General features: G+C 37.0%; 1 protein-coding gene across 1 annotated transcript in view; it reads right to left on the reverse strand.

Moving 5' to 3' along the window:
• LOC140169405 (BOS complex subunit NOMO1-like) overlaps positions 1-12,477 on the reverse strand; it is a 124,803-nt gene that overhangs the window by 88,395 nt on the left and 23,931 nt on the right. The window contains 1 exon segment of the mRNA XM_072192664.1: positions 9,267-9,372. Within this exon segment, the coding sequence (XP_072048765.1) occupies positions 9,267-9,372 (106 nt within the window).

Below are 12,477 nucleotides of genomic sequence, written 5' to 3' on the forward strand. Positions count from 1 at the left end.
ATAGTGAACTACCTGGTATCAACAGTAGATTTTGGTATTGATGGAACTACCTGATATCAGCAGTAGCTATATGTATTGATGAACTACCTGCTATCAGCAGTAGATATAGGCATTGATGAACTGCCTGCTATCAGCAGTAGATATAGGCATTGATAAACTACGTGATATCAGCAATAGATGTAGGCATTCATGAACTACCTAATATCAGCAGTAGATATAGATATTGATGGCATACCTGATACCAGCAGTAGATGTAGGCATTGATGAACTACCTGATATCAGCAGTAGATATAGATATTGATGGCATACCTGATACCAGCAGTAGATGTAGGCATTGATGAACTACCTGATATCAGCAGTAGCTATATGTATTGATGAACTACCTGCTATCAGCAGTAGATATAGGCATTGATGAACTACCTGCTATCAGCAGTAGATATAGGCATTGATAAACTACCTGATATCAGCAGTAGATATAGGCATTGATGAACTACCTAATATCAGCAGTAGATATAGGCATCTATAGATGAACTACACAATAACAGCAGTAGATATAAACATTGATGAACTACTGCTATCAGTAGTAGATAGATAGTGAACTACCTGGTATCAACAGTAGATTTTGGTATTGATGGAACTACCTGCTATTAGCATTAGTCACAGTAGATATAGGCATAAATGAACTACTGCTATCAGCAGTAGATTGATTAACTATGTGGTATCAACAGTAAATATTAGCATTGATGAACTACCTGCTATCAGCAGTAGATATAGGTATTGATGAAGTACCTGATATCAGCAGTAATAGACATGAATTACCTGATATCAGAGTAGATAAAGGGTATTGATGAACTGACTTTTATCAGCAGAGCAGTAGTAGGCATTGATGAACTACCTGCTATCTGCAGTAGATTAATATAGCACTGATGAACAGTAGATCAACAGTAGATATAGATATTGATGAACTACCTGTGGGAAGAAGTTTAAGAGAACTTCATCACCCACTGCAAATCTCCCTGACCTGGCTTTTCTATTATAGATCTTCCCATACGTTGCCTTTGATTTCAGTAATTCTACCTTGGACAAGGGATAGAGGAAGATTTGGCCATACAGAAATTATCATCCCTGGGTCAAATTTTGATGGCAAAGAGTAAAAAGTGTCATTAAAACAACTAAAAATGGGGCCAAATTTGAAAAAAGCAGATGAAAACATGGCAAATGGGAACAAAAGTTTAAAAAATCGGACACAAATGTAGCAAATATGGGCATAATGGGGGAAACCAGACAAGAATGTTGCAAATGCGGGCGGAAATTTGAACAATCAGGACGGAAAGTTGATAAATGGAGATGAAAATGGCTTTGCCCCTACCCCCTAAGGCTGGGTACGCTGCTGCCTATTCAAGCGCAAATATTCACACACATCAATTTTCCCCTTGTCCATTAGCATGTATCCATAACACTCAGATCAATGAGACCATGCATCCATCCTTTAGCAAAACAAGACACTTGTTGTTACAGTGTACGCAAGTTTGAACCCGATGGGCAGACTGATGAATTTTCAAACATCGAGAGGAAGACATGTCTCGCAAAAGGTGTGTTCAGATGGTCTTAGAAATCTCAAGGATTGGCATACTTGAGAATTTCAATTCCCAAGTCAATCACGACCCTGTGTCTACACGACTCCAATGAAGACTGGAATCCTCAAGTTTTGTGATGCCTGATGACATCAGCTTTGGAATTACAACCAGAAGCTTATTGTAACTCTCTAGTGGCGCACCATTGAACCATATTAAATATAATTAAACAAAGATCATAGGTTAAGCTCAAATGGCCTGTTCACACAACAGTAGCACCGAGGACCACATGAATTTCACTCTGCCTAATCACAAAATTTGGGGACAAACTTACAGATTGGAATCCTCAAGACAGCTGTTCACACAGCTGACTTCCCAAATTTTACTCGAGACCTCCATTGTTTTTAAGCAAAAAGCCCTCCTTGTGGATGTGCCTAATGATGCACACGGTTCCAGTTGGTGGCCAAGTCTTCTATTGACTCAGTTCAATGATACATTGACCAAGTTCAGTGTCTGCATTAGCAGTCAGTTCATCCATTATTTTGGAATGGGAGTTTGCTCCTGGGATGGGTAAAATAACAAGATTAATGTCTTTTGATGGATGCTAAATTAAAAGTAAAGCAGTTTAAAAAGTCTATTGAATTTACATCAGACTTACAAAACCCCCAATAGACTGTAGAAGTCAGGTTAATGTTTTTAAGATCAAATTAGGATGGCAATTTCATTCAAATGAGGGGCAAACATCAATTTCGAAGACACTGTCGATCAACCAACTGGTTTATTAAATAAAAACTATAGTGAAAGTAAGTTCAAATTTCTGCCCTATTTGTCACAAATGTTACCTTTAGTATTTACCACTTTGAGCTCTCTGAAAGTGTTACAGGATTTTTGCAGTCTACTATTACTAAATATCATTACATGACCACACTGACCAGACTGGTGACTATAGGACCACTATAATCAGTCTACTAGTGTTACATGTTTTTTGCGGTTACATGACCACAATGTTCAGTCTGGTGACTAGCAGCTTGAAAAGTAACCACATCTGCTTCCAGGTTCTATGCTGTAACTGAAGTATTCAAATATAGATTTGCATGAAAGAATTCACAACACATATCTTTGCTCAATCCACATGAAACCAAGTCTTTATTAAATAAGGTTACCTAATATCTTTGGTCAAAATTGGATGGATCAAAGACTCTATTTTACTGCATTTATATTTGCTCTATACGTGTAGTAAGGCGGTTCTTGAACTTTCAAGTCTTGTCTGCTTAAGGGCAGTGGGATGGCAGGAGCCATATGGTTCCAGTTTTAGTCATTGAAAGTAAAAAATGGCAATGCCTTTCATGCTGCATTGATCTTATAGGAAAGTGTGTGAAGGAAGCAATAATCACATCAAATTATATTTCCATAGGTCTTGCAGTTCTTGAGTTAAAGCCAATAATATGTCATTGAAACAAACGTTTTGGGCATTTTACCCATTCACATTGAAAGAAAATGATTCCTTGGGATCTCCTTTATAGCCCCAATCCCATTCCTTTTGTATGAGCTTTATTTGTTTCAATATTTGTGTGCAAACACTGCTAGACAAATGCTCCCTCCAAATGGCCTTAATACTGATAACCTTGGACGAGTAACGTTTCACCGCCAGTTTGTAAAGCGAGATGTTTCAGACGAGACAAAAATTCCTAAATCTCTCTCTTGCAAGTATGTATTCATCTGTCCTACTCTACCCAGTTAACCCCATGAGAACTACATGTCGATTGGCCAAAATGAATATTGTGTCAATTTTGAACCAATCAAGGATGGTATTTTAATAATAAGATTGTTTATGCAAGTTTTAAAGCCTAGTCGTAATTGGCAATTGAAATAATCATTTCAAGTTATCAACCAATCAGAAATGCTGTTAGATGACCAGTAGTGTCCAGGGGTTAATAAAGAAGTAATGGCCATGTATTTTGAGATGGGAAGGGTAAGATATCTTACAGATAGTGGTATACTGCCTTTTACTTGGAAGGCTAGCATTGCTATCCTCTCCTATTTACTGGTGTGATGTGATGTAAGGAAAACACTTAATGTGTTTTCATACATCTATAGCATCTTTCATCATCCTTTGAAATTTTATTAAATGCTGTTTAAAACAAAAACTATGACTGTGAATTTAAAAGTTAAAAGGCCCAGAATCAATCTTCTAATGGACTTTAATTTTAATGGTGTTTTCACAGCTAGCCTTTTCAAATCACTGAAACGTTCACTACTAATTTCATACACGCCACCTACATCACTAGGATTTAAAGTATGCTCATCTGTGGGGACACAGTTCCACAATCCCAATACGTATGTACATTGGCAGAATGACATTTGGATGTGTTGGGTACAAAACTTGTGTTCCACGCCATGCGGTCACAAATTAAGCTTTGCTTGTTTAATGGGATTCATTGGTCTAGTCTGTGTCACTGGGAATAAGATCTCATTATGCTTAACTGCATGTGGAAGAGACTGAGGAACTTTGAAATGAGAAACTAGGCACTTAACTGTTGGTAATCTTGGAGAACCAAAGTTTGAGCAAAATTTTGTGTCATTGGGCTATGCCACTGGGAATGAGATCTCATTATGCATACTTGCGTAGTTGCATGTAGAAAAGATTGAGAAACTTTAAAATGAGAACCTAGGTACTTTGCTGTTGGTAATTTTTTGGAGAACCAAATTTTATGCAAAATTTTTGTTCAACTTTACTAATTTGTGACAGGAACGAATTGAAACCTTCATCTGCATTCACCAGGTTATTCTTCTACCCAACTGAATTGGTTCATCATATAGCAATCAGTGTAATAGCATTAACTGCCACTATTTATAATGATGATAGTCTGCAATAGTCTACCTTGATCAAGTGAAAAACCATGCGATGTAACGTGGGACTCTTAACGTTTTTCTGTACCTTGATCAAGGGGGTTTGCATTATACAGTAGTACATAATCATCATCATTCAGCTGCGGAGCAGGCCACTACAAGCTTTCTCCAACTATTGTGATCTTGGGCAACGAAACAATTTTGTTGGGCTGCAGCATCCCTTCAGTATCTCCCAGGAGGTGCTCGACACAGTGTAAGTACAGTGTGCACGGCCGTCCCGGTTTCCTCTTCCCTTGTGGTGGAATATAAAGGACATATTCTGTCACAGGCTTGCCGTCTTCTTGCTGAGAAATTTGAGTTGATGAATCTTGACTCTGGCAACCAGTGGAGTGGTATTGGTAAGATTGTAGATGGTTTCATTTGGAATCTGATCCACAGTACAAGAAAGTACACTCAAAATACAACACACAGTATCAAAAGCAAGGAAACTAATATTTGATAAATATGCCTAAATCATAAAGTTGATTTAAAACAGAGTATGATAACAAAAAAAAAACACATTCAGTGATGATCAATTACCCAGTACAACAAAAACAAAATTATATTTATATTTTATTTGGATTGAAAGTGAAAGATGTGGGTTTATAAAACTCAACACTACTGAGGACTTTCAACCATAACTGGTGCCAATACCTTGCAAGGCTTCCGTGCTGCAGGCCAGCCTTTTAAGCAGGCATTTAGCCACAGGGTCTCCCTTATTTTGATCTGAAAATTCATGAAATTGGTAACATGTATAATCTAACAATCTATAATAATAGGTCCCTATCTGCACCTGCCACTAGCGAGGAATTGCCATTCACATTCAATTATTTCTGTATTCCATTAAAAAAAAAAGAAGAAAAAAAAAAGAAGAAAAAAAAAGAAAGAAAACTGGAAGACCAATGGGGGTTAAAAGATACAATTTACAATGCATGTGCATGTAGGGTTTAATGGGGGACTTTTATTTTGCTAAAGATAAATTATGCAAATTATCATTCATTTCATCAATTGATTTATTTTAATTCTCGGCATGAATAAAAACATTTAAGCAGTTCAACAACCTTTTGTTGGGAAAAAAAGTCAGAATTCTGTAAGTGGCTATTACAACGGTACTTAAAACATTCTGGAATTCTGCCGATGGTGTGTTTAATTTTTTACTTAATGAGGAAGTCATGCCCGTTCATCAATAGTACTTTTAAATGAACATCACTATTCATGTACATATCAAATGAGGTTGGTAATATGAGTGGCACATTTGAATCTCTCCGGGCAGCTTAAAGTTTCATTGAACGTTTGGCCGGAAGCAGAAAAAGTTTCAGAAACATTGGCAATAGAAAGCTAAAGATTTTCAAGTTTTTTGTTTCGGAGTGTATCTTATATGTTTGTTTGTTCAAAATAAAATGTTATTTGCTATAGGGATCTATTGCCTTCCTTCTTTGCCACCAAATTTATACCCAAGGGGCTTTATTTTAGAAAAAATGTGCCAATATGTGATGATGGTATAGGCCCATGTTGGAGAGTCAATTTTGCATCTAAGCAATTGATGTTTAGGTGTTTTGGGCAATATTCATGATATTTCCCTTCCTATATGGATGGATTTCGTTTTTTCTTTCTTTATAATCATGACCTTCTCTTTCTGCACTCTACTCAGGTCACCCAGGAGCCATTTACCCATTGGTCATAACATTTTTAGCACTTACAATATAATGAGTGCTAAATAAAAGTCGAATGATAGAGAAGGAGGGGAAGAGATAGGATAGTGAGCAATAGAGCGATGTCAAGTATGAGAGAAAGGGAGCTTACAATGTACATGTATGCATGTAGACAGGCCTATAAGAATATCAGGGGCTGTAAACTCTCATGCATTTGGAACGAGTCTCACACATTTTCTTTCACCCATTTGGACACTTTCTCACGCTAAGGTGGAACAATATTTACCTTGATTCTGGAAACAAGACAAAGGTAAAGAAGGAAAAAACTAATGCAGTATGTAAATGAAGTTGGTATACCTGGCTCAAATCTTGTTTTTATATATTCTAGGTATCCTCTTGTATCTTCCTTTGATTCTTGGTGTGTTTTGTACCTCGTCTGTTGAAGATACCATTACCTACTTCACCAAGGTCTTTCATATTCATTGAATACATTATCAGATGTGACATATAAGATGCGGGAGAGAGCCTCAGAATTAACCCTAATTCATGGCCTGGCAAAAGTGGCCTATTTGAGTGAGGTGGAGAGTGATATTGACTACTGCTTTGATAGCGGGCACAGGGGGTTCACTCATGTATACATGTACATACTAAGTGGGACCCATGCTTGTTGTGTTGTCACATCTTAAAATTTGACCCTAAATGGCATATTCAGGGGTAACAAATTTCACCCCTAACTGGCATAAGATATTAGAAATTTTACCTCCTAAATTGCTAAAGACACTAAAACAGACCCCTAAATGGCCCAATGTGTAATGACAATTTTCTCATATGAATCTTAATAAAGAGAATACTACATTGATTCATTTTTTTTTTGTTTGGGTTTATTACTTGTGTACCTGGGTACCATCTCCAGAACCATCAGATGATGAACTGAACACTCTGCGATTAAGTGACTCTTAAATGTCGAAGACGGGTGAAATAACAACCCTAAACGTCAAAGACTACCCTTAAAAAGTACTCCTTTTCCTAAAGATGTTGTCGACAGCATCAGGTCAAAATTCTACCCTTTTGCAACGTTTTTTGTGACGACCATAAACACCAAATGATATTCCAAGTGAACCCCCGGGATAGCAGGCCTGTCCATATAGAGGGCTTTTTGCTGCGTGGGCAAAAACTTTGGGAAATCTGCCGTGTGAATCTGCTGTCTTGAGGATTCCAATCTTGGCACTCTTGGAATTGGAGAGGGTAAATTATTTTGAAACTCATGATACTTCCCATGTATGGCAGCTACTACAGCTTTACCCATATCTTCCACAACTGGGGTGATTATTTCAAACAGAATTTGGAATTCTTAGTCAGTGGGAGTGGTCTATTACGTAGACACATAATCTGATTGGACAATCGCATGATTTTAGGTGTCGTCTATCAGGTGGTAGACGACCCCAAGTCATCATGAGTGTTGATAACGCGTAACACGCTCATAGAGGTGCGCGTATGTATCGCGTTGTATGCGTAGACGCAGGTCGGAATACGCGCACGCGCTAGCAGTACGCCGCAACAAAAGATGAGAAGTTGTAAACAAGTTTCGTTCATTTTAGAAAAAGGGGAGTTTTTATGACGGTAACTTAATTTTTGCTTTAAAAAATAGTTTACAGTTATTAAAATAGTATTTAACTGACTAAGAATGAGAATAAACGATAGGAATTTTTATTTTGACTATCCTCTACCTATGATAGACGACAGGCAGGTCCAATATTTTTATCGTAGTGTGCGCGGCATCCACTACTCAAAATATTGGACCTGCCTGTCGCCTATCACACGGTAGAGGATAGTCAAAATAAAAATTCCTATCGTTTATTCTCTAATTATCCATATTCCCTATGCTAATTCTTCCACAGGGGGAGTGTATATTTTAAATGGAATAACCCAATACAGACATGGACAATTTGGTGGCTCCAATGAATAATAAATTTTTAGGAAGAAAATCAGGCTACTTGTTGAACTCTTTGATTAAACCATCCATTATGATATTACTATACATTACTTGCCCAAGTAATTGCAGATTTATGAGTGCTTAGTTGTAATTCCTTTTTATCTAATTTCATTTCACTGTTGCTAAATTGCATTTTCTCAGCTATTTTATACCAAGGAAAACATAAAAAGAGTTGTAGCATTGCTTCATCACATGAAAACAATATTCTTGCAATGATCCATGCAACAAATTCTATTTGTCCCGTACATGTAATGACTGCTGGGGCCATTTCATTTATTGTCTCCATTTCTGTATTCAAATAAATTGAAAATCTCACCCCCGCATTTACCCAAATCTTTGCCTGATAACAACTTGTTTCCATCAAACCCATGGATTGTGAATGGGAGGATTCTTGCAAACTCTTATAGTTTAAATACAGAAGATGTTGATTCCCACAAATTTATTCTGCAAGAATCAAGATTGATTCTCGCATTGTGAAACAACAGTGGCGTGCGCAGCACATTGAAAGTGGGGGGCCAGGTTGATCAGTTCCCCCGAATGGAGTCTGATTTAATAGGAGTGCAAGGTGTAAGAAATGCCTGATTTCCCCCGAAAATGACTGATTTCCCCCGAATGACCAACAAAAGTGGGGGGCATTGGCCCCCTGCCCCCCCTTTCTGCACGCCACTGTGAAACAAGATTCTGACCCTGTTTACTCATATCATCTTTTGTATGGGGATATTATGCAGTGACATGCCCAGTAGAAACAGTACAGGTGACAATTTTATAGTGCATCACACCAGCTGTGACAAACTACAATACAGGGACTTCCACTCTCCTCACAAAATACATAGTTAATTGTTCGGCTTTTTGGAGCACAGCAGAAACTCTGATTGCGTATGCAATGCAATAACACATGCACATTGTACACAAACAATACGTGAGGTTACAATTCCCCCAATAGGTGCTGTCACGCTGTGTTTTACCTTGATGTAAATAACTTCAAATATGGGCAAAACAGTGATATTTTCTCTTTAAATCACACTATTTTAGTGGTAAAAGAATAGTGAAATAAAGGTTGCAGCATGTCTTATCCTTTACACTCACATGTCCTTGCAGTAAAAATGTTTTTGGAGGATTGGGCATTACCCATTTTGTCTTTTTATCACATGCACTTACTTTCCACCTGTTCCTGTGGTAGCTTGTTGTTTGACAGTACTTTCCCTTTAGCTTTGAGTGACACAGTAACACCAGCAGGTCCTTCTTGTTGTCCTTTGCTTACAACCTGCAAAAGGAAAATTAGTACAATTAGCTATGTAGATGATCACACAAAACCAGTTGACTCAAACACACATAAATACCACAAAATGCCATGATGATAACCACCGTCCATGCATGAATCCCATGTGATGCGATGGCGCAATCATCCTACATTGTAAGTGCTCTATCATGCTCAGGGAATTGCTGGCTGGGCCAGCTACCGGCCTGTGATTGTGTGCTTGACACCTGATTGGTCTAAGGTTTGAATCCTGGGGTTACCGAGTGACATCTTTGTTCATCTCTTCTCCTTTTTCATTTCTTCTTTAACTTCAGATAGCAAAACGCAGTGTTCAGTGTTAGGGTTAATTAATGTGTATTTTCCTAGATTGAGGCCTCAGTTAACCCCAACACCCATATGATGAATCCTACGTGATGCAACGCAATCACCCTAAGTGCTGTATGCTCAGGGAATTGCTGGCAAGGCCACTGGCCGGTGAAGGTGTCCTTGGCACCAGAGGGGTCTAAGGTTCGAATCCTGGGGGTACCAAGTGACTTCTTTGTTCATCTTCTCTCCTTTTTTATTTCTTCTTGAACTCCCGATAGCAAAAAGCAGTTTCAGTGTTTGGGTTAACATGGTTATTTTGAAGGGCTGGATCAGATTTAATCAAACAATGTCAAACACACAGAAGCACAACCCATTTTTTTCCATTTTCATAAAATTGGCTCTCAAATCAAGAAAAAAAATGTTTGAGAAGCATCTTTTTTGTACAGTGAGTGAATGGGCAAGCATTTATATACCTGGGCTCTTTTGTAATATGATCTTAAAAACGACAACCCTGCAACACTATTGCCAACCTACATAGCATGTCCAACATTACCCCCACCTGAACCCATCCTATATTACTAATAATTATTTGCTTAAGGATGACATTAAATAGACATGGGTTGGATTAGCACTTAAAATTGGATCGCCATGGATTACCATGTTGACATTCTTTCTGTCAGCCAGAGGGTGTACAGGTGTACATGTAGTTTAAGTTATCAATTATTTTGACTTCTAATTAATACTGATCATTAACAGTCATGTCCCATCTTAGATATAATCCTGCGGGTATCATTAAGGGTCTATAATGACTTCACCTGCAGTTGAAATCATCTTCTTTTTGGACATCGTGGTCTGAATGCCCTGAACCAGATTGCAACATTTCACTATACATTTACCACCCGGGGAAAGAGTTTTATGGAAAGTACATGTATCAAGCAACCCATTTCAAATGAATGTTATCATGCAATATTCCTTCACTTATTTTATCCATCAAAGCATCAATCAAACACACTCAAAACAAACAAACTAAAATCAAATAAAAAAAAAAAAAAATTGTGTGGCCAGTGCTAACTTTTACCATTTGCAATAATTAATGTATGTGTAAGTGAAGCCTACAATACACCCTGGATAAAGTACATTTACCATGGTTGAGTTCTTTTCTGTCAGCCCCAATGGAGTCATCCATGCATATATGTAACTACTGCTTTGTTTTACCTTTAAATTATTTAATACCCATGAGCGCATCTTAAAGACAAGTGTGCAAAGTCAGAACCATGCCTAAAGTACAAAGCTGAATCAAAGCAGAGATCATCTACAGTCCTTGTATACCTTCCTTTTTAAGTCTGTAGAAAAATCAAATGATGAGATATTCTCCAAAACTGTTAATTTTTGCAGAAATCTGTTATGCTAGCTGGATTCCTTGCATCATTTCCTTTCTGAAAATGTATCATTTAATAATAATAATAATAATAATATTATTATCGCATTTAGAGATACAATAAAAAACAATATTTAATTACTGACTCAAGGAATGTATACCTACACATGACCCATGTGATTTTAAAGCTGTGCTCATCAATATAGCATTCCTACATGTAGACAACGTATGCATTCAAAACTGTGTGTGGATATTGGATTGCTAAATGATTTCCACAATGTAAAGGGAGCATTTACTATAGTATCTATCATAACTTAAGGGGGTACTACACCCATTGATTTTTTTTTTCTTTTTTTTGCATTTTGTGAAGAAATTACAAAAAAAAATTGGACAAAGTGGTATGCAAAATGAAGGGGCAAATCTTCTCGTTTTATTGGTGGCATCGGTATCAACGTAGCTTACATGCTTTTAAAAGTAGAAGCCAAAAGGTGGTACATCACTGATGATTTAAATTCACTTCATTTTGGAAAGCTTAATATCAACAGATTTCGTTAAAATTTTGGATATGTGTTGCTAACACGTTAGGGAAATAAAGTTGATATGTAAAATGGGAATAAGTGGTTCCTGATTTCTTTTATGACTTCATAAACTTGGTGCTCCACAACTATCAAAAAAGGAACTGGTTAAAATGCTTCTATTTTCAATGTTGAGCTATATTTTGTATTTTTAACTTGCGACATTATTTCACTGAAACTTAATTAAGCCATAGGTAACAGGTTACCACAACCATACTACAGCAATGTTGAAAAAATTGTATTTCTTGTCACCTATACCACCATATTGGGTAGTTTTCCGTAAGCTTAGTTTTTGTGATTTTGGTAACTATTTTATATTTATTTGTGAAATCCATCTCAACTAGGCATTCTTAATTGTACTCACCATTTACATCCCAAGGTATATTAGTATATCCACCTTGCACTTCTCGATATATATCCAGTTAAAGACAGAATATCAAAATTATTCCTCATTATGATACATTTTGTATCACAGACTCTCACATGTGTATTCAAAATTGATGCTTAAATCGGGGCTTAAATTTGACCTGAACCAATTGACCTATAACCTGACATACGGTGACCTAATAGCCTTTTCTTCTCCTAACAACACATCAATAACAACATCAATATCAAATTGACTAATGACTATGCATCTATTGTGTAAGTGTTTATTTAATTTATTCAGTGTTATATATTTTGCAAGCACCACTAGATTTTCTATAGAGAGTATAACAAAGGATTTAATGTATTCTATTCATGTACCCTACTTGAACATGTTGAAAAGAATAAATTATGGTTTGTTATGAAACACGCATCTGAGTTACCAGGATACGGTAAACAAAAAAATGTATAGGGCTAAAATGACTTACT

Source organism: Amphiura filiformis, chromosome 14 (assembly GCF_039555335.1).
Source record: "Amphiura filiformis chromosome 14, Afil_fr2py, whole genome shotgun sequence".
Taxonomy (NCBI): Eukaryota; Metazoa; Echinodermata; class Ophiuroidea; order Amphilepidida; family Amphiuridae; genus Amphiura; species Amphiura filiformis.